Raw genomic sequence first — 25,110 nt, 5'->3', positions numbered from 1 at the left:
CTCTGAAATCCAGCTTCAGTTTTATTTTTTAAATCTATAACTACAATTTCTCAGAAACTATGCGGCAGAAATAATTTTTGTAAAAAGTTGTAACCGGAGAAATTTTTCCAAACATGCCCTTCGGCCTTGGCCCATTTTCTCTCCTTCTCTATCCAAGGCCAATAATGTGGCCCATTTTCCTCTCCTTTTCTATCCAAGGCCCACAGATTGGCCCATCTCCTTACGCTAGCCCTAGACCTCCGCACGCTCGAGTACCCCGATCCCCCACGCGCCGCCCCCAGCTCGCGCCTCCTGCCCACCTCGACGCCGGCGACACGAACGGGCACTCGCCGCCGCCGTTAGGTCTCCTCGCCGGGGTAGCCTCGGTTTCGCAGGGACGCTGACACATCCCCTTCGCGCTCCCTCGGTCCCAGCAGCAGCAGCAGCCATATGAACACGCTCGCTCGGCGCGGCGCCGCAGCGGGGGCCTAAAACCCTAAACCCTCGCGGTCGCAGCTAGGGCATAAAGCAGCCATGGCGGCGCCCCTCCCACCAAACCCTAGCCAGCCGTCCTCCCCCGTCCATGGCGCGGCATCCTAGGCCCCCTTCGCCTTCGCCGCCGCGCGCGAGCTCGGACAACGACACCGGCTTCGACCCTGTCGAGGAGTGGCTCGTCGACTTCGACCAGGTCATGGCGGAGGAGATGGCCAACGGCCTCGGTGTTGGCGACGAGGTGGTGGTGGTGGTTCCGGACTCTGCGGTGATGGTAAGGTCTCGGGTGGGTTGATGTCCGAGAGCTGCGGGGTCGGTGTGAAGGAGGGGATCCTGGAGGAGAAGGGGGCTGCGTTGGTCAAGCAATTGGGCATCACTTTGTGCGGCGAATTGGATGTCAAGATGGAGCCTGAGATGGGGAGAGAAGGGTTGGGTCCGAAATTTGGGCAGGATCAGCTTCCGGTATCCGGTATTGGTGATTTGGCTGTAAGGGAGGATGTTTCAGAGGTAATGGTGGATGTCGAGAAGAGTACTGTACCTGTTGATGCCGAAATGAATAATATGGCCTTGGCCGTGGTGAAAGAGGAAACCAAAGGCAGAGGAGGCAAGGAGGACGACAGCGATGAGGAAGAGTCTGAGAGTAGCGATGAGGAGGAGGGGTCATCTGAGGCTTCGTCGAGCAGCGATGAGGAGGAAGAGAAGATGGCAAAGGAAGATGAGGAGTCAAGCGAAGCGTCTTCGAGCAGTGACGAGGAAGAGACGGCCAACAAAGATGGCATTGTTCGTGACACTGAGGCCCTCCTTGAAGAGGGTGAATTGATGCTTGCGAGTGATGACAACGACGATGATGAAGCACCGAAGGGTCCTCTCAAGTCCAAACATGAAGTAGAGGTATTACCGTGGACTAGTCTCTGCTCACTCATTACTTGTGGTGCTGTTTTCTTGGATGTGCTGGAGTGCTAATTATTTGCTAATGAGTACAGTTCTGTATCTAGCTATTATAATTGCCATGATGAACTCTTACTTGTTACATGTTTTCCATTTGATGTGAAATCCAGACTCTGTGTCACTGAGGTATTATAGTTTTTTAGATAGTATGCAGTGATAATGTCATTCTATAAACAAAAGTGTGGAGCCTGATTCTTTTTTTGTTTTGCTTTTTTGCTTATGTTTTTATGTTGTTTCTACGTCTATTCTGAACCAGTATACTTTGCAGATCCTTCCTCCAGTGCCGAAGATTGAAGTACAGCTGGAGCCACATCATCAAACCCTACCAGTAGGAACTATTTCAGCTGTAAGTTTTATTTTCATTTGAATATTTGTTTCTGCATAAATCATGAAAACAATGCCTTCTGATTTGATCTCAGCACCTTGTCAGTACTAGTTATTTACATGTAACATCCAGTGAAAATTCTTTTTTTAATTATTTTAATGGGTGCTAAAAGCTGCAGCAAGCTTGTATAGCAGATTAGGAATCTGTTCCTACTGTATTTATGGTGGTCTCTAAGTGTCTGGATTTTGCTGATTATACTTGTATATTACGTCTACTGCAGGTACCATTTTCAGTAGCATACTAATCTTCCATAATATTTATGATTTCTTTTAAAAGATGGCACTTATCGTTTAATTCTAGCATGATTGATCATATACTATGAGTTTATTATCCTGACTGTTTGCTTGTTTCATGTGCTTCCAGATCATGGGCGAGAGAGTGATTGTTGAAGGGTCAGTGCAACACAATCCCCTGAATGAGGGTTCTATACTCTGGATAACAGAAAGGAGGACCCCACTTGGTATTGTTGATGAATTATTTGGACCTGTAAAAAACCCATACTATCTAGTACGGTACAACTCTGCAGAAGAGGTGCCTGCTGAGATCAGTGCAGGAACTGCTGTCTCTTTTGTTGCGGACTTTGCGGACCACATCCTGAATATGAAGGAACTGTATGCCAAAGGCTATGATGGATCTGGAGAAAACAATGAGGAGCAATCAGACCCTGATTTCTCTGATGATGAGAAAGAGGCTGAGTACAAAAGATCATTACGGTTGGCAAAAAGGCAGACTGATAGGCAGCACGAGGGTAAGAAAACTTCTGGTGATAAGAAGAGAGCGCAACCTAGGGGTGCTGGATTTCGAAAGGACGTGCCACTTAGGGACCGTGATGGACCTACACCAGGTCGCAAGCCGCAACATCGATTTAACCGCCCTGATACTCCTTTGGTTGATGCAACCTGCACGTTGTGGTCTCAAGATAGACCTATGAGTGCACCAACAATGCTTCCACAACGCCCAGTTCATCCTGTTATGCCTTCAGCTAATCAACTTACGAACCAGATGGGTGGTTGCTTCATCAATCCGTCTCAGCAGTTCTTACCACAGCAGCCTAATGTTGTCTGGCCAGGCGGTCTTCCACCTACACCGCATCCAAACATGGGGGTTGAGGGAGCTGCTTTTGCAGCTAATATCATGCAGAACCTACTTATCGGAGCCAGCCAATATCAGCAACAGTTGCAGAACCAGAATTTTGGTGGCTTCCTTAACCAAATGTCTGTACCTCCACCTCAGTTTATGTCTCAAGGTGGAATGCCTTCTAACCCAATGGCATTTGGTGTACCACCAATAAATCCTCCATTTGGTCCACCACCTCAGTTGCCTATGAATCAAGGTAACTTTGGGCAGCACATGGCTGGCACCACACTGCAACAGGGGCCTCCCTCGGGATTTCCCAGTGGCCAAGGATTTGGGCACCCTGCACCGACGCAGGGCGACGGAGAGCAGCCACCCATGCAGTTCAGTTCTGGGCAGTCTAATCAAGGGCCGTCCTTCCGTGGCAGGAGGCTGCAGCAACGGGGAGGCCGGCACTCTTCTGGGGGGAGAGGCGGTGGCCGGCACCGCAGATAGGTAAAAGAAAAGGAGGTTCTTCACCCAGTGTAATTCTGACTCGTCGAATGAACCTGTGTATTGTCCGTAAATTGAGGCATGATCAGCTGCATGTAAGATTCAGTTTGTTTTGCTTTCGGCGAATTTCACTTTGGACAACCCTGTGTTTTTGCCTATTTCACAATGCACCCCGTTTTAGGGAAGTCTTCAGTTATATGGCCATACTTTGCAATTGACTGGCTCCCTGTATCATTGTTAGTTTCCATCGTGCCCAGGTGATTTGGTATACCAGTAGTAGGAGATCTAGAGTTTAACCTGAACTAAATCCACTGAAACATGCAGTATCTGCTTGATTTGCTGACCAGGGCCAAACATTGTATGCAAACGAAAATAATTTATGAATAAATTTTGTATCTGTATTTCTAGCAATCTAAAAGCTAAAGCTGAAAAAGAAACTTTAGTGAAAAAACAAAAATTTAACGTTAAAAATTTAAATTTTGACTTATAAGCATAAACATAAGAAAAATATTGGGTGAACGAGATTTTTATGTACTTTGATGCTGAAATGATTGGGCCAGAGTTCCTGCTATGGATTTTGTTATATTATCCTTGTGGCGAGTCTTGAGGTTTTAAGAAGCAATGCAATTATTTCACTAAACTATTGAAACAGATTATTTCAGCATCAAAGTACACACAACGCAACGGAGCTTCCTTCCATCTCCTCACCCGAGACGAGCACGGCCTCGTGTAAACTGTAAACATGGAACGAGCTGCACGAACTCAGCTCGAACTCGGCGGCCGGACGCTGTTCGTCGGAAGGGGATACTCCAGATCCTACGAGGTAGCTACTAGCTAGCCGACTACCAAGAATTCGTCAATGTCATCTCTTTTAGGATAAACAATGGGATAGAAGTGTAAAAATAGAGGATGAAGGGTAGAGTAGAGCTCTAACATAACATCTATTATATTTTTTATTTTTATATGTCATTTATATCATGAGAGAAACTTTATATTTAGATGTTATCTACATCCTTTAAAGAGATCTTTAAAGAGATACGAAGGATGTCACATTCGGATGATCTGCGCAGCCCTTGAGCACTGTGTGCTACTGTGCCTGACGACCACGCCGCTCTACCGTACTACGTGGTTCGTTTTGGCTAGATAAAAATAAAAGATTATTTGATTTTTTTTTATAATTATTTAATAATATAAATTATAAAATAAAATACTTTAAAATTTAAAATCCACTTAGAAAAGATAAAATGATAAATTTTTACATAAAAAAACCTTTTAAGAATGTGTTGTCTAGATATTCGGGAAAATCGCAGCCTACGTCTGCACCGTGCAAAAGCGACGGCAGCAATGCCGAGGTCCTCAAGTCCAAACCCACCCTCCTCTGCGGCGCATGTGATCGACATGCGACGTTCCACCCACGTTGCCATGCATGATCGAATACGTTTTGGTGATGCAAAAATCGGGTAATTAATCAAGTGCTGTTCTTAATCTTTCGCTACCAACCTAAAGCCAACCAGTTAATAATTAATCCCAGATCGATGCATATGCATGCATCGGGAGGACGGATGAACGACGAGGAGTTCAAATTAAATCTTTTTTAGGAGTTGGTGGTGGTGGTGCCGTGGTTCCGGTAGAAATCGACGCAGGTCTGGCACCCGCAGCCGGCGAAGCGGCAGGTCTCGCAGCCGAAGCAGACGCACCGCACGCAGCCCTTGCACGCCGCCGCCCGCGCGCACCCCCTCGACGCCTTCCTGCTCGCCCTCTCCTCCTCGTCCTCGCACCTCACCCTGATCAACGAAATCGCAATTCAATCACACAAACGATCGAGCCGTGGCCTGTGTAGTTCTTGAGCTCAAGTTGATGATTTGGGCAAATTTGATTGCAGTGTGAGTGTGTGTATGTGTTACCTGCCGGCGGCGGCGGCGTCCATATCTTTGCAGGTCCAGTCATGGCGCGCGGCGGCGTCGTGGTGGAGGCGGCACTCCTCCTTGGTCCGGAGACGGAACCGCCTCTCCTTGCCGCAGCCGCTGCACCGGACGAACTCGTCACGGTGGCGCCCGTTGCCGCCGGAGCCGTTGGCCGACCTGGACCTGAGCTTCTTGTTCTTGGAGTGGTAGTGCCTGAGCAGGCCGGTCTTGGACAGCGCCACCTTGTCCCCCTTCACGACCGCCCACACCGTGTTCTGCCACTTCCCCGCCGTCTCCCTCCCGGAGTGCTTCTCGAACGCCGCGGGGCTCAGCTTATCTGCAACACAATGCAGCAATGCTGTTGTCATAACTCATAATTAACTCTCATGTTCAGAGCTACAAAAGTGCTGTTCAATACATGATCCCATGCAATCACAAGTTGATTAACTGTTGTTACGACAAGAGAGGAGTGAATGCAAAGTTTGATGGATGGAGCACATTTGGAACATCATGAGATGAACAAAACATGGGCCGGAACAGAACCGGAAGTACAGACATGAACAGAACAAGATCTCTGCAAAGAGTCGAGGAAAGTACATACATGGCATGGAACAGAAAGGCCTGCTGCGAAAATGGGAACAGCTAGCATGACATCTCAAAGCCAGAGAAAAGGATGGAGCCCTAGCTACTGGCAGTAGGCAGCCCAGGCATTGCATGCAAGAACAGCTAGCTTGCAGGCTTGCAGCATCAGGAATTCAGGATTCTCATGCACTGGTAAATGACTAGATCGGGTTGCAGATCGTCGAGCAACGGACCATGAGATCAACGAGAGATCAAGATTCAGCGAGTCGGCGTGTACCTTCGGTGCATCCGGGCGTGCACTCGCAGCTGACCTCGAGCTCGCCGGAGGCGAAGACGCGGAGGCGGCCGACGGCGTCGCCGTAGCGCGCGCTGGTGCATCCGCACGTCACCTCCACGAAGCCATCGCCCAGCCGCACCCCGCTCACGTCCCGTAGCTCCTCCTCGCTGAACAGCGCCGCCGCCGCCCCGTTCTCCACGGCCATCTCGATCGATCTATTCCACTCCACAGTCAACGAACCCAAGAACACAAACAACCTGACGCGGCGGCGGCGGCGCCGCCACAGAGAGAAAAGGTTATAGCCGATTGATTGATCCGAGACCAACACAAGATCAAGAAAGCAACCAAGAATCCATACTAGATGATGAGATGGAGACGATAGATGAAGAAAGATCGTGGCGAACACGAGGCGCCTAGGCCGCGACGCGAGCGGCGAAAAGCCGGCTCCTTTCCGCAAGAAACGGATCGGACGAGCTCCCCACGGAACCGGCCTTCGAGATAAAAACCGGTGGATGGAATGGATCTGGAGTCCAGAGGGTTGTTCGAGGCCAAGGTGACGCACGCACCCCGCTCGCCGCACCGCAATGGAGGAGGGAGAGGGAGAGAGGAGGGGATGGAGACGAAGCTGATGCGCGCAGTGATGTGAGAGAGTTGAGACTTGAGAGAGAGAGAGAGAGCTTGACGTTTGCAACGAGCCGTTTCTCTGCTTTTCTCTCTCTTCTCGCCTCGCCTCGTTGAGAGTGCAGCCAGCGCCAGGGCTCATCTGGTGTTGCATCGTCATTTGTTACCGTACTGCGCGGCGCCAGTTCAAAAGATAAGTTTTTTTTAGGGTTGATTATTTAATGTTTTTTAGCTAACAATGGTGAAAGAATATGATTGATCAGATGATTATTTTAAAAAAAATAATATAAAATAGTTATTTCTCGTTGAGAGGATGAGCATAAAGAAAAAAATAGCTACTCCCTTCTATAAAGACTTTATTTTTCATCCTTTATTTATCAATATAAATATTTTATTTTTAGCAATACTGCTTTGAAGTTTGGTAATGTGTGGTGTCAATGTAATGGATCCAGGGGTATATCGTATAAATGAAACATGTTGTCCAACATATTACCATGTGTTACAGTGTAAACTTTGACCTAAAGTTTTCATACAGAAAGGACCCGGATCCACGTAGCCTGCCCCGAGGGGGTCGGACCCAGGATCCAAGAGGCAGCTGCCTCCCATAGAGGGTTCGGGCCGACCCTCGCCCTACGCATCAGGAGACGCGTGTCGCAGAGGTGCCTTGCGCGGCGCCCTGCCGCCTCATTTAATACGCTCTGTCACCCACGTGGTGTCGGATTAATGTGGCGTGCGAGAGACACGATAAGTCACCGGATGGACTGACATGCGTGATGGCAGACCAAAAGCATGTCAAAAGCATGCGCCTGCTCCTGGCAGGGGATTTGATCCCATCTCGTCAGCCATTATAGAAGAGATTTTTGCCTCTCTCTCTACAGGAGAGACGACACTCCACTTTCGGGGTGCTCCATCATTGTCTTCGCCACACCTTGGGTATGAAGGAACCGAGGGTCTTTGGCATTTAATATGGAAGAGACGTCGATCGCTCCGCTCATGTCACGATGAGATGTGGCCTACACGTAAAAAGTCATGTGTTGTCGTCACACGCCTCAGATTAGACAAACACTACATGTCCTAAACTGTATACTTTCTTTTTTCCCTTAGGATTTGGGCTCAAGCACTTTTGAAAGCCCCTTGCAGTATAAAAAAGAGACCATTGCCTAAGGAGAAGAGGAGCTCTCTCCGGAGAACAAATCCACAAAGAACTTAGCGCGTTTCTTTGCTAAGCCTAACTAGAGTGTAATTCATTGTGTCCCAAGCAACCGAACACAGGAGTAAGGTTTTACGCTTCCTACCGACCCGAACCTATATACATCATCACGTTCACAATGTTCCTGAGGGGCCCGACCCCTCTCTTCTCGTTGACGCCCTTGTCCTCAGCCGCACCCCTGGCCAAACCAACAAAGGAGACCCGTGACTTTCCGCTAGAGAAGATTCACTCTCCGACATTTGGGATAAATAAGTTGTGATTTTAAAAAGTTGGAAACAACTATATTAAAGTTTAACAGTGTGAACTCAATCTTAATTTTTATAGATATATATTGGTACGCATGAGATAGATTAAAATATAATTTTTTATGAAGAGAATGTATTTTAAAATAAATTTAAACTTTACAAATGCTAAGCATCGTATTTGTAAATAAAAAATAACTTATGATTAAAACTTTTACAATGTGTATAGATTAAAAATAGGACTAACAAAAAATGTGTTAAAAAAATCTAAATATACTCGAAATTTAAATTTTAATTTTTACCCCCCCCCCCCTCCCCAATAAATATAATCACCGAGTCCTTTGCTCTGTCCATTTGTCGTGGTCGATCCACGATGCGCACAGGTCGCGTGGAGATGGACAGGAGTCCCTGCCATGGCATGGTTCTCTCTCTCTCTGCTTCTGTGCTCTGCAAAATGACAAGATTCGATATCTCCGCCACGAGAGCCTGCAGGTCGATCATTCGGAAAAGACTTCGCCAAAAATTACTTCTAGGCTGTACAACAAAAATAAAACAATGTGTGCCAAACTTTGTTGTTAACCTCTCTTATTTATCTGAAGTATTAATTATTGTATTGGGTTTAATAAAGTAAGGAATAAATATGTTATCATTCAAAAAATAGAGGATAATTGTGTTAGGTTTTAAAATAACAAAGAGTATTATAGTCGTGGAAATACTACGTAAGAGCAAGAGCTAAGTATAATATTCCATCAAAAAGAGCTAAGTATAATAGAATGTCATAAACAACCTAAAAAACGATATATCATATTTTTGTTTAGATGAAGTAGCAAAAACAAGAAATAAGTTTTTAGCCAACTGCCCCACACATTTCAAGAAATTGTGTGTAACTAATTATTGTATTAGTATATTGGATACAGATAATGTGTCGATTTTACTTGTTTTAGGCACATAGAGAATTTTCAAGGCAGTGTTTGAATCAGAATGTGAGGTCGGCGCACCAATTGAACCATTACGAAATCTAAAAATAAATTATCAGTGTACAGTCCTTTCTTTTAAAAAAACACGCAATAGTATGATGTTTAGTCATTAGTGGAAGACCGGAAGGTTACCTAGGTAATTTATTGTCCATACAGATGAAAGCATGGGCTCAAATCAGAAAAAAAAAACTCATTGTCTACAAAAAGGTAAAAGAATAGCTCAACAAGCTTGCTTGCTTGGTGTTAGGGACGGTCTAGTTCCTAATTTTTTTTCTCAAAAACATCACATTGAATCTTTAGACACTTAAATAGAGTATTAAATATAGATAAAAACTAATTACACAGTTAGGGAAAATCGTGAGATGAATCTTTTGAGTCTAATTAGTCTATAATTAGTCATAAGTGCTACAGTAATCTGAATCTCTCTTACCCTACTATCCCCGTTAAAACTACATGAGCCCTTACTAAATCTCTCTTAAAATTTTATGCTAAAGATTAAATAAAAAAGAACTAAACCTTTATCTAGATCCGTCACTAGCCATCGATAATCTACATCGGACACCATGTATGCTAACACATGTAACTTGCAATTACAGGTGATTGTGGTGATCATATCGGTGGTTCATGTGCTGTCATCTGCCATGCGTATGAATTACAGAGGATCGTAAACGTGTCTCGTAGGACTTCAAATTTGAACGAGAACACGAAGAGTTAGGCAAGAAGAGATTTTTGATGTCTATTAGAAGTTAGGATCATTTGGACTGCAAAGCAAATTAGTTTAAATCTTTATTGCATAAAAGATTTAAAAAATACCACATAACTGTCGTTCCAGTTGTATCCTCATAAAATTTATAAAAAATCAGTAATAAATTTTCAAAGCCCCTGATTAGTTATAGAGAAGTGGATCGGATGCAAACGATATGATCAGAGCTAAGTAACAAAGTAGATGGAGTGAAGAAAGGAGTTAGAGCGTTAGTTTTTTTTTTATAGTGGATTAAGAAACCCGGTCTACCCCCGAGTCAAGTATTATTTTGGGCTTTTATAAATTTGTCACTAATTAGTACAACCTCCGTTTCATATTGTAAGATTTTTTAGCTTTGTCTAAATTTATCAATTAATGAATGTACATAATTTATATATATATATATATATAGATTCATTAGCATCTTTATAAATCTAGGTCAGATCAGAAAAACTTACATTATAAAAAAAACAGATAGAGTACATTGCAAGTATAACAGTAGACTTTTTATGGTATTTTGTAATTTTATATCGATATTTTTGGAATATCAATTTAAATCCGTGGTAAACTTACAAGTATCCATGATTTTCTATTCCTAAGTTGCCCTTCGAGGAATAAACAACTTATGTTCAATATGAAAGGACTTACCTCCAATACCTCTATATTTATTAGTTTGGAAAGTGTAACACGTATATAAAATTTTTATTCATAAGTTATTTTTAACTGTAATATGTTGTTTGCTTTTTTTAAGCCAAACGATGGTCCTGTTCAATTCAATCAATTTTTGCATTATAGTTTCTAAAATTAATGGATAAATACATTCATATTTAAAAGAGTAGGCGATAATTGAACAAATGCACTCAAGCTTTAAAAAATTAAAGACATTCTAACCTCTATCTTTCTATATATGTGAGGTATGATTAAAAGGAAGTTATTTTTGATCGAGGTTAGTAGTTTTGCGTAAATTCCTACTTCTGGTTTTTTTTTTGTCGTGTGTGGAAAATACCGCAGTTCGTAGCGACGTCCCCGTCTCTAGTACTCGCGGGATTTGGATGGAACTCATCCATAACACCGTGACCTCTCCAAATCCCTCAACATTTTCACCACAAAAAAAAAAGATGACAAGATAGCAGTAGAAAGATCAGAAATTCAGAATCAAATGGAGAAAACAATCCAAGAACAGCTTCGAGCACCTGAAGTGTAGTAGAACGAACCCATATGTTTCTGGTAGAATCTTCTCCCCCCTCCATGGCCATGGCCTCGCTCCAGCCTACGCTCCTCGCTCCTCCCCCGCTCTGCTGCTGCTCGTACGCTCTCCTTCTCCCGAGGGCCAGGAAGGCGTCTCCAAGATTCTCGAATGGAGGAGCCTTCTCCGCGGCGAAGTCGTTGGCCCGGGGTGAGTTCTTGGGGAAAGGCGGGACCTTGGCTTGGCGAATGGAGGGACGGCGGCGCCTTGGCGTGGCTGGCGCCGGCAGAGGCCCCTTGTTTGGCGGCGGCGGCGGAGGAAGGCGGGGCACGACCGGCCGGGTTGTGGGGAACCTTGCCTTCGCCGCCCTGTTGACGTACCTCGCCACGACGGGACAGCTCCGGTGGGTTCTTGACGCCATCGTCTCCCTCTGGGTATGAGGCTTCTTTGTTTAGAGTAACTCCTTTGTTTTGATGAAAAGTTTTGAATTGTTAGTACGGCTAAGTTAAACTGGTTGCTTGGTTGATGTATGTATAGTATAGATATTCCAATTTGGTTTTATTTATAGTTCATGATGTAGTAGCTTCGTAGCTGACAATTTTCCAGTCATTCTGCGTCTATGATGTACGGAGTACTACTATTGCATTGCTTTGTTCTTTGTTACATTTTTTTTTTTACCGTGAGTATCCTGCTAAAGAATCACCAAAAAGTAGTTGAGAATTTGGTACCTGCGGTAACGTGAGAACTGGAAATTGGCAACCTTGCTTAGTTCACTCGCTGGTGCTGGTAAAAATGATATTCAATTTCCCTATCTTTTCTTCCATTTATAGTTTTACATTACTTATTAGATTGACAATTTAACTTTAGCTCTCTATCTTGTGTGACAACAGCTCCTCACAATACTTCTGCCAATTTTGGGTCTGGCTGCATTTTTCTTCTTTGCAGGCCAAGATATATTTCAGAGCAATGTAAGACTTCATCAATTTTAGTATTCTGCTATTTTATTCATATGTTAGTGCAGACTGATCTATTAGATTATTACAATATTCTGTTACTTTCGCACTCCTGAAAAAGATAAGTTTTTAAAAGTTCATTCAGTAAATCTAGCCTTCATACAGGACAAATTATGAGGGTAGATATCTAATGGTAGCAACATTATCTGGGTGTGAGTGGCTATTAGTATCTTATTTATCTCAAAGCTGAAAGCAAACTCTCTGGGATTTATTTATCTGCACAACCTTGGCAATATCCTGAGAAACACACCTTCTATTCACATTCGTGTTTCTTTTGTTGCAGTGTCCCAACTGTGGAAAAAGCTTCCAGATACTGAAGTAAGCATAGGAAAAATTATCTAAAAGACTGAGACTTCTCATATTATATAGGTTTTTGGCTGATTTTTATTTAATTTGATCAGTTTGATTGTCTTATAGGTCATCTTTGAAGGATGGTCCACAGCTATGTCCATATTGCACTCAACCTTTCTCTGGTAAGCAACTTACTGCTATCTATTTCCAGTTTACTGGCAAATGGATGACCATACTGATATTTGCATGAGACTAATGCCTTTAGTTATGATATGCATACTAATTAATTTAGGATATATATGTTCACTCAATTACTAAGACTCCTTTTTAGCTGCCTATTAAGCTCTTGCAGGCTTATGGTTTCTTTGTGCTTGGAGTAGCTTTAAACTTGTCTTATGTGAATGCTGGATATTTTCATAACATGCTCATCTGTAAATACATCTGGAATCTATAATTTATAGTCAGAGAGTGTTCTTATGCATTCCTTTTCTATGTGCTGCATATCTGTAATTGCAAAAAGGACCACAAGCTTTGGTAATTACATACATGAGTTACTTATTCACTATGAACTTGTGGTGCCTATAGTTAAAGAAAAAGGATCATCATGTAATATCTGAATGTTTTCTTGGGACTTAATTACATGTAAATTTCTTGCATTTCTGAGAACATAACAATCATTTTTCTGGTATTTCTGTGTAATTGTCTAAATTGGGATTTTGTTGGGCCCATGGTACATAATGCAGTGCAGGGAAACAAATTTGTTAGAGAGAGTGCTAGATTTTCATCTGGAAGGACCAGTACAAGTGCACAAGCCTTCAGTGAGTTTTTCAAACGTGGTTCAGAAGGTATGTGAGTCATCAATCCATCAATCACGTTTTCCACTTTTCCTGTGACTTTACTAGCATTTGTGACGTTTGAAGTTAGAAGTGATTCTATACGCTTAGCAAATATTTATACCCACATTAGCAAAAACAGTCAGCAATGTCATTTCTCTGTTTCTGGTTACTCATTTGGTGTAGAACATCTAATATATGTTTACGTGTGTTGCTTCCTGCAGGAAAGACACCTTCTGGAACTGTTGTAGACATCGAGGCTGAAGTGAAGGATGCTGAGTGAAACTTCTGAAGAATGTGCTGAGAAACCCTGCCTCATTGGCTTCAGTTTTGCTGCTCTCCATGGCTAGTTTTTCAGTAGGCTGCTATTTAAGCTGGTTGCAGTGTCATTGTTACCGGCCTAATCACCATCCATTCACTAGATTGCACAAATGCTGGCAATGCATCTTCAAGCACTAGATCCTGAGTTCCGGTACAAACGGACACTTGGTGTGGACATGTGGTAGGTCGGCATGTAGCATCATCTCGTTGCATCTTGTAATTACTGTCTCTACTTGGGTTTGCACACGTCTTGGTCTGTGTGTGTACAAGTGACAAACGTGAAACCAAACATGTAAAGATAGCTGTGGATAGTTACATTGTTTTTTCTTTCCACCTTGCATGTGGATGAACAATCAAAAAGACCAGCTAAGTACAATTGACGAAACCACTGAATCGAAACGGGGAAATCGATCATTACTTGTATGAGGAATCAGGAATGTTACAAAAAAAAAAAATCATGCTGAATTGAAATCGAAATGGGGGAATCAACACTCTCTGTTCCAAAATATAACAAGCTTAGTACTACTGATTTTAGGCAAAACTAGAAATTCTCTTACGGTATAAAACGGAGGTAGTAAGTTGTATTAGAAATTTCCTGTTAATGCTGCGATCTCCCAAAAAGTAATAAAGGAGAAAAGTGTTAAGGCTCCAAAATATAACAAGTCTAGTAAGTTGTGTCAGGAATTTCCTGCTAATGCTACGATCTCCCAAAAAATAATAAAGGAGTTGAAAATGATTAAAAAAAATATGCGCCGTTGCCGGGGATCGAACCCGGGTCACCCGCGTGACAGGCGGGAATACTCACCACTATACTACAACGACCTTGGTGACAAGGAACTAGCACCATTTTATAAATACTGTGAAAAACTTGCTGAATTTGTTCGGACCACTCACCAGTTGATACCCACGTGCCGAGATGGTGAGATACAAGAATGACCAGACTGCACCGACGGCCCTGATAAAAGGATTTGTACTGAACTGTGGAAATAGAGGCATTTCCAATGCAAAATCACATTGGATGTACAGATATACATGGCAATGATGCCAGAGTCCACAAGGTCAGCATCTTTCTGCTGATAACACACCTAAAAGTTACACGCGCACAATACATATATTCAAGATTTCTTGGCATGTGTACCACCAGCTTCCAGGGATATTACCTGGGGCAGATGTATGGAGTATATGGTCGCAAATGTAAGGAAAGCTGAGCTAAACGCTACGAAAATCTTGAACCATACAGATGAAAACAGGGTGAGGTACGTGAGGATGCTCGTTGTGCTGATTACCGCTACAAAATTTGCAACACACTTGAGCGTAGACAGATCATCTTCAGTTCCTTCGTTGGGGAAGTGGCCATGCGTCGAAAAATCGGACAGAAGTTTGTCCTTAAGTTTAAATCTTTCGATCAGCCAATCGGCTACTTCAATTTCCGAGGTGGGTATATTGGGCACTTGAATGATTTTAACATGGATGTGGACTTCAGAAGGATCAATACCATAAACATTGTCCATAAATGTCGGTAGCCGGTGCTTATATGCTATTGTGATGTCATAAACTGCTCAATTAACAAGATAAATATATCAAGTCACATAACCAAATAAAAATCTTAACAGTAAAAATGTAACATTTAAGTGCAGGATGTTATAAAAAAATTATATTTCAAGCAACACCTTTAGATGGTTAAAAAATTGTCAGGACTTTGGTAAGGTTGTTTGTAAATGGTACGTTTAGCAGATAGTGTTTGCAAATGGTCAATAAATAATCAGGTGATGAAGCGAAAATGTTGAAGCGCAAAAGATGGGAAACATGAGGTTACCAGCATCTATGGAACCCCTCAGCTCTTGGAGACAGCAATGAAAACCCTTTGTCTTGGGAAGGAGGACATTGTTCAGAATAGGCAAGCCATGCTGTGCCGCATACTCTTGACTTTTGGTACACTTCTTCTCACTGAGATATTAGCATAAAAGTAATTAAATAAAGGAGAAAGGAAGAGAGAGGAACTAAATGACAGTAACTTTAGGGTGGACAATCCTATTCATTTGAGTAACTGAATAATCAGCAACATGAAACATTTTCAAAACTTTGCTTTTGAAAAGTACAAAGAAATATGAACTGTTTATGTTACACTAATAATCTAATTATATTCAACAAATGGTTAAAGACATCTGGAATGGATGCCCAAATCATGTTGTTGGGTTATACAAACATGTAGTATATACTCCCTCCATATTTTTTTATATAACGCCATTGACTTTTAGATTCACGTTTGACTGTTCGTCTTATTCAAAAAATTATATAATTATTAATTATTTTGTTATAATATGATTTATTATTATAGAAGCTTTAATTATGCATTATAATTTTGTATATTTGGATATAAATTTTGAATAAGACGAATGATCAAACGTGATTCTAAAAGTCAACGGTGTCATACATAGAAATATGGAGGGGGTACTATATAGTGAATGGGAAGATATCATACGTGTAATCAGTGCCTTCAGGAAAAACTGCCAACCAAAGGGGATCCTTAGGGTTCTTTAACTCTGAAAGCCTGGTTCGGATTAATGGTTCATCAACCTCCCACTTCCGGTCTACTGGAATAAATTCAATAATGTGAAATGCCCAGTTAAAAATGGGCAACTTCATCAAGCTTTTCTTAAGGATATACTTGATGCACTGCAAACGACCTTTCCTCAACGCAAGATCCCACAAGTACATCCAATCAACCTCGGTTCTGTGATTAGCAAACAACAAGACACGCCCTTTGGGGGGCACCCTTTCACCAGAGAAAACAAACTTGGTCTTGTTTATCTTCTCAAACAAGAACGGCCACATGGCTAACCACATCCCAAATAAAAAACATGTTGACTTTCTGCTGTAATGCACACTGAACAGCCGCACGAGGAAAGTAGTTACAGGGGATATGTAAACCATCAACATGAATGCTGTCAACGGCATAATCACCAAATATAACACACCACGGCATTGTCTCATTAGAGTCAATGGCCGGTGTCTTGGTCCATTGTTCTGAACGGAAGGACCAATGCTTTGCACTTCCTTTCCATTCACATGATGCCCTTGGGAACCACTTGAACCATTCATCATGTATGAATTAAATGTGAGCTCTGGTCCCTTCTCAAATTCACATACCCACGACCAATGAGACCACACAAGCTCCACCTGCGATGGCAAAACTTAGAGCAGTGCATACAGATCAAAGCAAGCATTTGCATTTCACGTCAACTCGAAAGTAAACATCTTCAAATGCTTCATGCAAATCTATAACAAGATAGAAGCAATAGCTAACAACAAACAGGTGCACATAACTAGCCCATACAAGAATTCTGGAACATACGCTGGCATTGGCCTATCATCGTACCATGAGCCCACGAAACTAAGATGACAAGGGATGAATTGCATTCAATTACGACAGTACCAAATCCGGAAATGCAATCAACTGACGGATTGAGTTCTAGTCAAGCCATTCCGTGATACCAGAGCATCTATAAATGTCTCGAGCATTCCTACATGCAAAGGGCTTCTGATTCCAGAATTGCAGTTCGGACAGTACGGACGCATGGCAGCAGCGGCACGAGAAAAGCTAAAGCAAGCTGCATCTGCACGCAAAGCTCGGCAATTTAAGCCTGGCCCGCCATCCTCTCCTCTAGCTCCTAAAGCTCAACCAACCATCCTCCGATTCGACCGCTCCCAAGCGCACACGAACACTGTAACACACACCCCCAACGTGACCCAGCGGAAATGCCACTCGTCGCCGCACCCAAAATGGAGAGCGCGAAACGACGAAGCAACTAATAATTCACCACCTCATTAGCACTAGCTCGCCGGATCTGCGAGTGGAACCGGAGAAGGAAGCCACCCACACCGAAGTGCAGCGCAGGGGGGTGGGGCCGAAGCAGCGCTTACCAGAGAGTGTCGGCGGGGTAGCGGCGGCGGCGGCGGCCGGAGCGGGGCCGCCGGCGATCCGCTCGGGCGTCGAGGGGGGGAGGCGGGGGGGTGCTTTGTTTTGGGAGCAGCAAAACGAGCGGATTAGCGGGAGGTACTAGAAGGGGTTTATAGTGGATGGGCGGTGGCAATGGGTGGGACCCGCCTGACAGTGGGAGCAGCAGCCACGACGTAACGGTGGTGGGCCCCGCTGGGCATCGCGAGCGTCGGTTCGATCGGCGGCGCCCATGGCTCCACGCGTCCTCGGGCCCGCGCAAAATATTCTCACATACAATAAAATAGGTGTTGTTTAGTTGGTGAAATGAAAATTTTTGCATGTCACATCAGACGTTTGATCGGATATTGAAAGGGGTTTTCGGATACGAATGAAAAAACGAATTTCACGGCTGGCGTGAAAACCGCGAGATGAATCTTTTGAGCCTAATTAATACGTCATTAGCGCATGTGGTTTACTGTAGCATTTATGGTTAATCATATACTAATTAGGCTCAAAAGATTCGTCTCACAATTTCTCACATAATTGTGTAATTAGATTTTCGATTTATCTATGTTTAATACTCTATTTAGGTGCCTAAAGATTTGATGTGATGTTTTTGGGTGATAATTTTTGGAAGTAAACGGGGCCTAAGCCTAGGTAGACTATTTTATTGCCGTGAAAGGTATTTAAAAATAAAATAAGATAGCTAAATATATAGTTATATGGACTATCTATATATTTCGCTCTCTCGTGAGAGAACCATGTGATATGATTTGTGTGTCCTACGTATTTATTAACAAATATACATATACGCAGTTTATTGGATGTCTAACCATATTTATCGTAGGTCTTTCTTTTCTATTGCAAAAATGAATACTGCTTCGCCCGTCTCCCTCTCGAACTTATTCCGTCAAATTGTGCGCCGAGTCGCAACTGAATCATGTGACATCGCTTCAATTTCACACGCACTAAGCGGCTGGCCATAGCACAAAGCGATTCCATGGCCCAATGGATAAGCGTGTTCTACAATCCCCACATTTTTACCTGGCTGTGCGCTGAGAATATAAGTTAACTTTAATTTTAATTACAAAATCTAACTAGAAATGCAATTAACAACGAAAATGTAATCGCTAAGTTTAAATACATCTAACAACAAAAATAGAATAGCAAATTTAGTTTCCACCTTTTGAAATAAAACAAACAGATGGAAATACAAGTAATAACAAAAAGGAATCACCGAGTAGGAATACAATTATAAAAAAAAAATAGAATTGCAATAGTGTTAGGATTTCTATTTTTTTTAAAAAAAATATTTCACCTAAATAGGATGTGAAATTCATATCAAATTTAGATTTTAGTTCCAACCCAAAACCACCACCACTCGCTACCGTTCAGGGTTTAGGGTACACTGTAATAAAAGATAGAAATTAAAATGTTCTTAGTAGTAGTCAGTCATTGTGCACTTACTCACCACCCTTAAAGGTTTATGGTTCAATGTAATAACAAAATTAGAAATTAAAAGGTTCTTTATAGTATTCATTATGCATGGTTTAAAATTGAATATTTGCATTAAATAAAAAAGTCAAATGAAGCATGACTCACATAATTTAGTTTAAAATGACATAGCTAGGATTACACAAGTGACGTCAAGGTAACAATCAATCAATAATAGAAAAAATTGAAATTAAAAGGTTGTTTGTAGTAGTTAAACATAGAAATTAAAAGCTTATCTGTAGTAGTTATTATGCACAGTTTAAAATTGAATATTTATGTAAAAAATAAAGGAGGTATGACACACGTAGGTTAGTTTAAAATGATATAGGATTACATCAACTGACGTCAATGTAACAATCGGTCAACAATAAAAAAAATCAGCTGGATACATGTGTTCCTCTCACCGAAGATAGAACCGATCAAAGTCCAAGTCTCGAGCTCTTAAAGAGCATATTACCGCGACGGTAAGCAAGCATTTGGCGCGAAAATTAAAAAATGCTTAAACATCGCCGTTGCCGGGGATCGAACCCGGGTCACCCGCGTGACAGGCGGGAATACTCACCACTATACTACAACGACTTCGTTGTATTGGAACTAAGAAAATACTATCACTTTATAATATGTTATTTCAATATATATATTCATCCATTTCTCTCTCTCTGCAGTAATGTGTGGGACATCACCTAGTATCACTGAAGGGTCATCCAAGATTTTAAGAAAAAAATATATAATATAATATTATACTGCATTTTATATATGTAAAAACTAGGATAGTCGATGGGATTGTGTGGTCACGCCCAAATACTATGGTCCCAAATTTTCATGTTCCAATAAGATATTACCCTATATTTTGGGTCTCAAAAAATCTTATAACATGAAACGAGGGAATATATGATAATGATGTAAACTCCATGTTCTTGTGACTTCATATTTTATTTTTCTAAATAGAAGAATTTATTTCTTGTTTAGCACTGAGACCCTAAATTTATAAATATGTATTTTAGCTTTTTGGGTGATACGAGAGAAACGGGTGTATGTCCATTCAAGATAAAAAAAAATGTCTTTCCACATAAGGACAATCATAAATTTGTCATTTGTTTAAAATAGTTTTTTTAAATTGTCACTAGAAAATAAAAAATACTACTGGTAGTAGTATCTTGCGATATAGAAAAAACGTGGCAAATTTACTAAATCCCCTTACGCATATATGATCAGCATTCACAATTTCGGTTCAAAAAATCTGAAATTTGGTAATTTCAACCCCCCCCCCCGCTATAGGGAAATATTTCGCTTGAAATTTTCTGAATTTTAGCAATTACATTCAAATTTAACCAAAGTTTGTTTAAATCTTAAATAACTTTTGGACTGAAGTATCCTGAATTTTCAAATTTTCGTTCATATCGATGCCCCTGAAATAACTACAGAAACCGATATAGGGAGCCGTGTCTATGACACGAGAATGCAAGATCCATTGCTTTCTCCCGTTGCTGATCGAACTTGCTGTTTCGCTATGTACAAATACAGCGTGATGATTTATGAAACGTAAGCTTTTTCGTGACGCAGGAGCAGCGCGCGTCCATGGTCCAGGTGAAAGAGGCATGCGAAACGTCTAGAAATCGTCGTCCTGGTTGGGCTTGGGCGAGGTGAGGATGGCCGTGTAGAGCCGGAGCTTCTCCTCGCCGAGTGACGAGCACCGCGAGAGCGGGCGGCGCGGGCGGATGAAGGAGAGCGACGCGAGCGTCTTGCGGTGCTTGTAGCGCCGCCACGCGAGCTGCACGGCGACGGCCGCCCACGTCCGCCACCCGGGGGAGTAGTACCGCGCGCTCCACCGCACCCTGTCGTTGGTGAACGTGTACCGGAAGTGCTGCGTCACGTACTTGACGTCGGCGGCCTCCAGCCCGAACGCCTCCGTGCTCTCCGCCGTCGCCAGCGTCGACGACGACGCCGGCAGCCGCTCCGAGAACGGCCGCCGCATGCACCACGACAGCAGCTCGTCGCCGCTGAAGTTGCCCGGCCCCAGCGTGCAGCAGCTCGCCGCGCCGTTCCTCATCGCCTGGCTGCACTGCAGGTGCCCCCTCACGATGAACAGCATCCTCTGCACCGGCTCCCCTTCTCTCACGATCTGGATGGACAAACCAAGAATCAAGCTCCCAGCAATGGCCTCCAATGGCAGAAGCACTGGGTCTCAAGAACTTACGATCTCGCCCTTGGGGAAGATGAGGGACTTGACGCGGTCGCAGATGTTCTCGAGGACGAGGTCGTCCATGTGCTGGAAGAGCGGGACCTGGCGGACGAGGTCGAGGCAGAGGTGGTACTTGATGTCGCGGCGGAGCCCCTCGGGGAGGTCGCGGACGATCCGGCACTCGTCGACGCCGCGCGTCGCCGCCCACCGCTGCCGCTCGAACTGCCGCACCCGCTGCCGGAAGCCCTGCGGCACCTCCTTCCGCTTCATCCACCACTCCAGGCTCCGCAGCCGCGTGTGCATCGCCTGCTTCTTCGACGTCGTCGCGTTCAGGAACACCTTGATGTTCCCGATCAGCATGGTCACCAGGATCAGCCCCCCCGTGATCGTGATGATGTTGAACACGATCTCCAGCCACTCCGTCGTGCTCTCCAGATTCCCGAACGTGCTACATTATTTCCGCACAAATCCACGATTGAATTAATGACATGATCAAGTAATCTAAGAAGTACTAACAATGATCTTAAAGCTTACATCTTGGTAATTACCTGAGTGTCATGAGGCCCCAGAAGATGGGGAGGAGCATCTTCTCGAGGCGGCTGGGGTTGGCGACGAGCATCACGGTCCACTTGTACGCGCCGTACTGGTAGCTGTCGCCGCCGCCGAGGCACGTACTCCTGGCCTGACCGTTCTTGCCCCAGGCGAGCCTGTCGCCGCCGACGGACGCCACGGCGCCGCCGTAGTAGAGCGGGCTGGCGCAGGCCACCGCCGTCGGCGACGCGCACGCCGGCGGCCCGGCGCGCACGCACTGCTCCTTCAGGCACTTGGTGGCCCTCTGGACCCCCAGCAAGTACCAGCACGCCCCCACTGCCTGCAAGCAAACGCAACGCCAGTGACACGTCAGCTCAGCTCAGTGCAGCTAGCTAGTACATTTTCTTGTCTCCTTTCTGCTATGATCAGTGCCTCGCCATGGCATCCGATGCTGGCTAGCTAGCAGCTGCTCCTACTTTACTGCTAGGTCAGAACGACGGAGAGGTGGTGGTCAGCTTTACTGACATGAGCGGCGACGAAGTAGGCCATGAGGTTGAGGGCGATGCCCCACCAGATGGTGCCGAAGACGTGGCCGGACTGGTTCTGCATCCGGCGGAGGAAGACGACGGAGTGGTAGATCTTGGGCAGGTACTCGAACAGGAACGACACCAGCAGCACCGTCATCACCGCCGTCGTCGACCCCGCCCGTATCATCGCCGGCGCCGCCACCCAGACCACCAACTGACAAGAACCCCCGTAGAATATCGACACGAGAGTCAGATTAAATTCAGTTACATTACAAATTTAGACTTAAGAGTCGTCGAGCAGTGGCCATTGTCCCTGTCGCCATCGACCCCCAATTATGCAGACGAACACGAGCAGCAGCAGCAGCAGCAGCAGCAGATACAGTTTAAATGCATAAACTAGCAAGCCATGCAGGTCACATGCTGTAGCAGATAGACGAATAATTCGTGTTGGGACAAAGCTATTCCGTATTAGTTAGTTATAGCCAGCAGAAACAAGAACGCATGAATTGAATTCTGTACACGCAGCGCAACCGGCTGATCGACGGATCGAGACTGATCGGTCAATGGACGGATCGAGCACGTTACTGTGAACAGAGCTCATGCGATCTTTTCGAGCAGAATTTGTAGAGATGTCGAGTGAAATGATTGACAGTGCAATAATTTGCAAAGGTAGCTAGCAGCAAGCTGCCTACTGTGAAGGTAATTTGGACAAGGCCAACCTGTCGTGTACAGTTAGTGAACCATTTGTCACGCTGCTAGGAGATTTTGGGAGTGATAACGGCATATTTGTATATAAATAATAATTTATAAATAAAACTTTTGTATTCCTGTTCTTATCGATTTAAAAGTTAAAACTAGAAAATAAACCACATTAACCAAAAGTACAGTGGTGTTTCTTTTGAACTGCTAGATCAACCATAAATTATATTTATGTGAAAACAATACAAGCTTAGAACTAACAATAAAATAGTAATTAAAATTGTGTACACCTATTGCAACGATATGATTGATGCATCATACATATCAAGGCCTTTTTTTCACAATGAAATTTTTTCTTGAAAGGATCTTTTTAATCGCTAAATAATGTAAAATTTTAAATGGATCGATTTGCACACCTGCATCACGGGGAGGATGACGAAGAAGTCGAGCACCAATCCTTTCCTGCACCTCCCGCGGTCCCGGAGCTTGCTAGTGGCGTCCGCGTCTGCCGCCGGCGCCGGCGCCGCCGCCGCGGCCTCAGGCTCAGGCTGCTCCTCGTCCACGGCGGCGGCGGCCGCCGGCTTCCGCCCGGCGGGCGCGACGCGGAGCTGCGTCACGATGTTCCAGGCGTGCATGGCGTCCACCATGAGGCGGAGCGCGGTGACCGCGGCGGCGAGCCAACCGTCGAGGAAGACGCACATGAGCGGGCCGCTCAGCGACACGGCGTACAGGAACAGCGGGTCCACCACGAGCCCCGCCGCGCAGGCCAGCAGGTAGGCGCGGTTCCACTCCCTCACCCACCTCGCCCGCGGGTCAATCCTCGCCCACGACGCGGCGCCGAGCAGCCCTCGCCGCCGCCGCCGCCGCCGCCGCAGTACCCGGCCCTTGGCGTCGGAGGCCGACGCGGCCACCTCGCCACCACGCGTCGTCGCCGTCGTCGGCGTCGTCTCTCCATGTTCCGGCCTCCGCGCGTGGCCCGAGGGGGAGGCGCCTGACGAGGAGGTCGACGGGCGCGTGGAGAGCTCGCCTGACATGGCGGCGGGCGACGGCGAGCCCGTCGATCGCGCGGCAGAGGACACGAGCATGTGGAAGCGAACGGCCGGCGCTCGCCAGCTGGTAGATGGATAGCTCGTGCAACAGCTTACTGCTACGACCTCTCGTGCACACTCAGTGACCGTACACACATAAATGGCTCTCCTTTTATTTTGTACGTACATGAGATGAGACTGAGACAGGCGTGTCAGCGTGTGCTGCTCTGCATTCATGTCTCTCTCCTCTCGGTACTGAACATGTTCGTCGTCTTGGCCTCACGCCAAAAAAGAAAATAAATTCACGTCGGTCTGCTTGATCGATGTTTGGAACCATCACTGATATTCGTACTGTTGGCATTCCCAATGCGACTAGAATGTTAGGCATCAACAATGCTCCGACGTGACGAGTGGTTCTAGCCCACCACATCGGAGCAGCGACCCAGCCAGCTCGGCGTGCAGCGTGCCCTGCAGAGGACCTCAGGACCATGAAGCTTGCAAAGGACACTAGTGGCTCTGTCAGAGCGACCACCCATTTGGCACAAAGCAGGAGGGAGGAGAAAAAAGTAGTTTTAGCTTCACCTTGTTCCGCCGAGCTCCACCGTCAAGATCTAAAGTCATGCCCCGCTGACGACCTCTGCCGATGAGATTCATCGCCGAGGTTCGCCGCCGAGTGTCGCCGCCAAGCTCCGAAGCCGAGCGTCGCTGCCGAGATCCACCGATGAAATCCATCGCGAGCTCCACTACCGATCTCCGAAGCCGTGCCCCGCCACTGAGATCCGAAGCCGAGCATCGTCGTCGGAATCTGCCCACCACCCAATTCCACGCGAGGATAGAAGGACAACGAGCTCGTCGGTCCGGCGCCGGCGTGAAGAGGAAGAGGGGAAGGTGACGGCGAGGGCGCAAAGGGAAAGGCAACAGTGTTGGCGTGATGAGGAAGATGGGGACGGTCGGACGATGGAGGGTTGAGAGTAATTTATTTTTTTTCTAATTTTTAGGTGGTATACTGTAAAATTTTGGATTTCTATATAAATTAGTAAAATATGAGGGTTACAATAAAAAATAACATGGGCTGACATATTGAATTGAAGACACAACCAAGCTACTCAACACTGTGAAAAAGATGAGTGGCCTTAGACC

At 44.8% G+C, this 25,110-nt stretch overlaps 5 protein-coding genes and 2 non-coding genes across 8 annotated transcripts; 2 read left to right on the top strand and 5 right to left on the bottom strand.

The window, feature by feature from the left end:
- Positions 1–195: 195 nt before the first annotated feature.
- Positions 196–3,732, top strand: LOC102719297 (H/ACA ribonucleoprotein complex non-core subunit NAF1-like). Its single transcript, XM_006654546.3, is given in 4 exon segments — positions 196–734; positions 737–1,362; positions 1,688–1,765; positions 2,168–3,732. Coding segments are annotated over 4 exon segments (2,082 nt in total). The 5' UTR covers positions 196–562; the 3' UTR covers positions 3,374–3,732.
- A 1,011-nt stretch (positions 3,733–4,743) lies between these two features.
- On the bottom strand, positions 4,744–6,896 carry LOC102715944 (protein ULTRAPETALA 1-like). The gene is made up of 4 exons (XM_006655399.3): positions 6,492–6,896; positions 6,134–6,390; positions 5,275–5,611; positions 4,744–5,154 (listed from the first exon to the last, which is right to left on the bottom strand). Exons 2-4 carry the CDS (start codon positions 6,336–6,338, stop codon positions 4,965–4,967), a joined length of 732 nt encoding a protein of 243 aa, XP_006655462.1. The 5' UTR covers positions 6,339–6,390; positions 6,492–6,896; the 3' UTR covers positions 4,744–4,964.
- Positions 6,897–11,008: 4,112 nt separating this feature from the next.
- Positions 11,009–13,896, top strand: LOC102719015. The gene is made up of 6 exons (XM_006654545.3): positions 11,009–11,545; positions 12,002–12,079; positions 12,408–12,442; positions 12,542–12,597; positions 13,159–13,260; positions 13,473–13,896. The coding sequence occupies exons 1-6, from the start codon at positions 11,144–11,146 to the stop codon at positions 13,529–13,531; spliced, it is 732 nt and encodes a 243-aa protein (XP_006654608.2). The 5' UTR covers positions 11,009–11,143; the 3' UTR covers positions 13,532–13,896.
- A 423-nt stretch (positions 13,897–14,319) lies between these two features.
- Positions 14,320–14,391, bottom strand: TRNAD-GUC. The gene has a single exon. It is a non-coding gene; the product is annotated as a tRNA-Asp (tRNA).
- A 97-nt stretch (positions 14,392–14,488) lies between these two features.
- On the bottom strand, positions 14,489–17,112 carry LOC102718739 (probable 1-acyl-sn-glycerol-3-phosphate acyltransferase 5). Its single transcript, XM_006654544.3, has 3 exons — positions 16,052–17,112; positions 15,386–15,516; positions 14,489–15,124 (listed from the first exon to the last, which is right to left on the bottom strand). Exons 1-3 carry the CDS (start codon positions 16,672–16,674, stop codon positions 14,685–14,687), a joined length of 1,194 nt encoding a protein of 397 aa, XP_006654607.1. The 5' UTR covers positions 16,675–17,112; the 3' UTR covers positions 14,489–14,684.
- A 2,398-nt stretch (positions 17,113–19,510) lies between these two features.
- Positions 19,511–19,582, bottom strand: TRNAD-GUC. The gene has a single exon. It is a non-coding gene; the product is annotated as a tRNA-Asp (tRNA).
- Positions 19,583–20,276: 694 nt separating this feature from the next.
- LOC102715667 (cyclic nucleotide-gated ion channel 4-like) lies at positions 20,277–24,144 on the bottom strand. 2 transcript variants are annotated; one of them, XM_040524724.1, is made up of 5 exons: positions 23,359–24,144; positions 22,242–22,457; positions 21,734–22,056; positions 21,201–21,633; positions 20,277–21,125 (listed from the first exon to the last, which is right to left on the bottom strand). In XM_040524724.1, exons 1-5 carry the CDS (start codon positions 24,025–24,027, stop codon positions 20,613–20,615), a joined length of 2,154 nt encoding a protein of 717 aa, XP_040380658.1. In that variant the 5' UTR covers positions 24,028–24,144; the 3' UTR covers positions 20,277–20,612. The 2 variants fall into 2 exon arrangements, with proteins under 2 accessions (XP_040380658.1, XP_040380659.1); XM_040524725.1 differs by lacking the exon at positions 22,242–22,457 and having other exon boundaries at positions 23,359–24,142.
- Positions 24,145–25,110: the final 966 nt, after the last annotated feature.

Source organism: Oryza brachyantha, chromosome 5, assembly GCF_000231095.2.
Source record: "Oryza brachyantha chromosome 5, ObraRS2, whole genome shotgun sequence".
In the NCBI taxonomy this organism is placed as follows: domain Eukaryota; kingdom Viridiplantae; phylum Streptophyta; class Magnoliopsida; order Poales; family Poaceae; genus Oryza; species Oryza brachyantha.
The sequence above is the reverse complement of the archived record's forward strand: the minus strand, read 5'-3'. Positions and strand labels throughout refer to the sequence as shown.

Coding starts and splice junctions, on each gene's coding strand:
- LOC102715944 (XM_006655399.3), bottom strand. CDS start 6,338: ATGGCCGTGGAGAACGGGGCGGCGGCGGCGCTGTTCAGCGAGGAGGAG. Junction 5,612..6,133: donor CACGCCCGGATGCACCGAAG/GTACACGCCGAC, acceptor ATTGTGTTGCAG/ATAAGCTGAGCCCCGCGGCG. Junction 5,155..5,274: donor GACGCCGCCGCCGCCGGCAG/GTAACACATACA, acceptor TTCGTTGATCAG/GGTGAGGTGCGAGGACGAGG.
- LOC102719015 (XM_006654545.3), top strand. CDS start 11,144: ATGTTTCTGGTAGAATCTTCTCCCCCCTCCATGGCCATGGCCTCGCTC. Junction 12,080..12,407: donor AAGATATATTTCAGAGCAAT/GTAAGACTTCAT, acceptor CTTTTGTTGCAG/TGTCCCAACTGTGGAAAAAG. Junction 12,443..12,541: donor AAAAGCTTCCAGATACTGAA/GTAAGCATAGGA, acceptor ATTGTCTTATAG/GTCATCTTTGAAGGATGGTC.
- LOC102718739 (XM_006654544.3), bottom strand. CDS start 16,674: ATGATGAATGGTTCAAGTGGTTCCCAAGGGCATCATGTGAATGGAAAG. Junction 15,517..16,051: donor CCTGAAGGCACTGATTACAC/GTATGATATCTT, acceptor CTAATATCTCAG/TGAGAAGAAGTGTACCAAAA. Junction 15,125..15,385: donor GAGGGGTTCCATAGATGCTG/GTAACCTCATGT, acceptor TTAATTGAGCAG/TTTATGACATCACAATAGCA.
- LOC102715667 (XM_040524724.1), bottom strand. CDS start 24,027: ATGCTCGTGTCCTCTGCCGCGCGATCGACGGGCTCGCCGTCGCCCGCC. Junction 22,458..23,358: donor TCATCCTCCCCGTGATGCAG/GTGTGCAAATCG, acceptor GGTTCTTGTCAG/TTGGTGGTCTGGGTGGCGGC. Junction 21,126..21,200: donor TCTTCCCCAAGGGCGAGATC/GTAAGTTCTTGA, acceptor TTGTCCATCCAG/ATCGTGAGAGAAGGGGAGCC.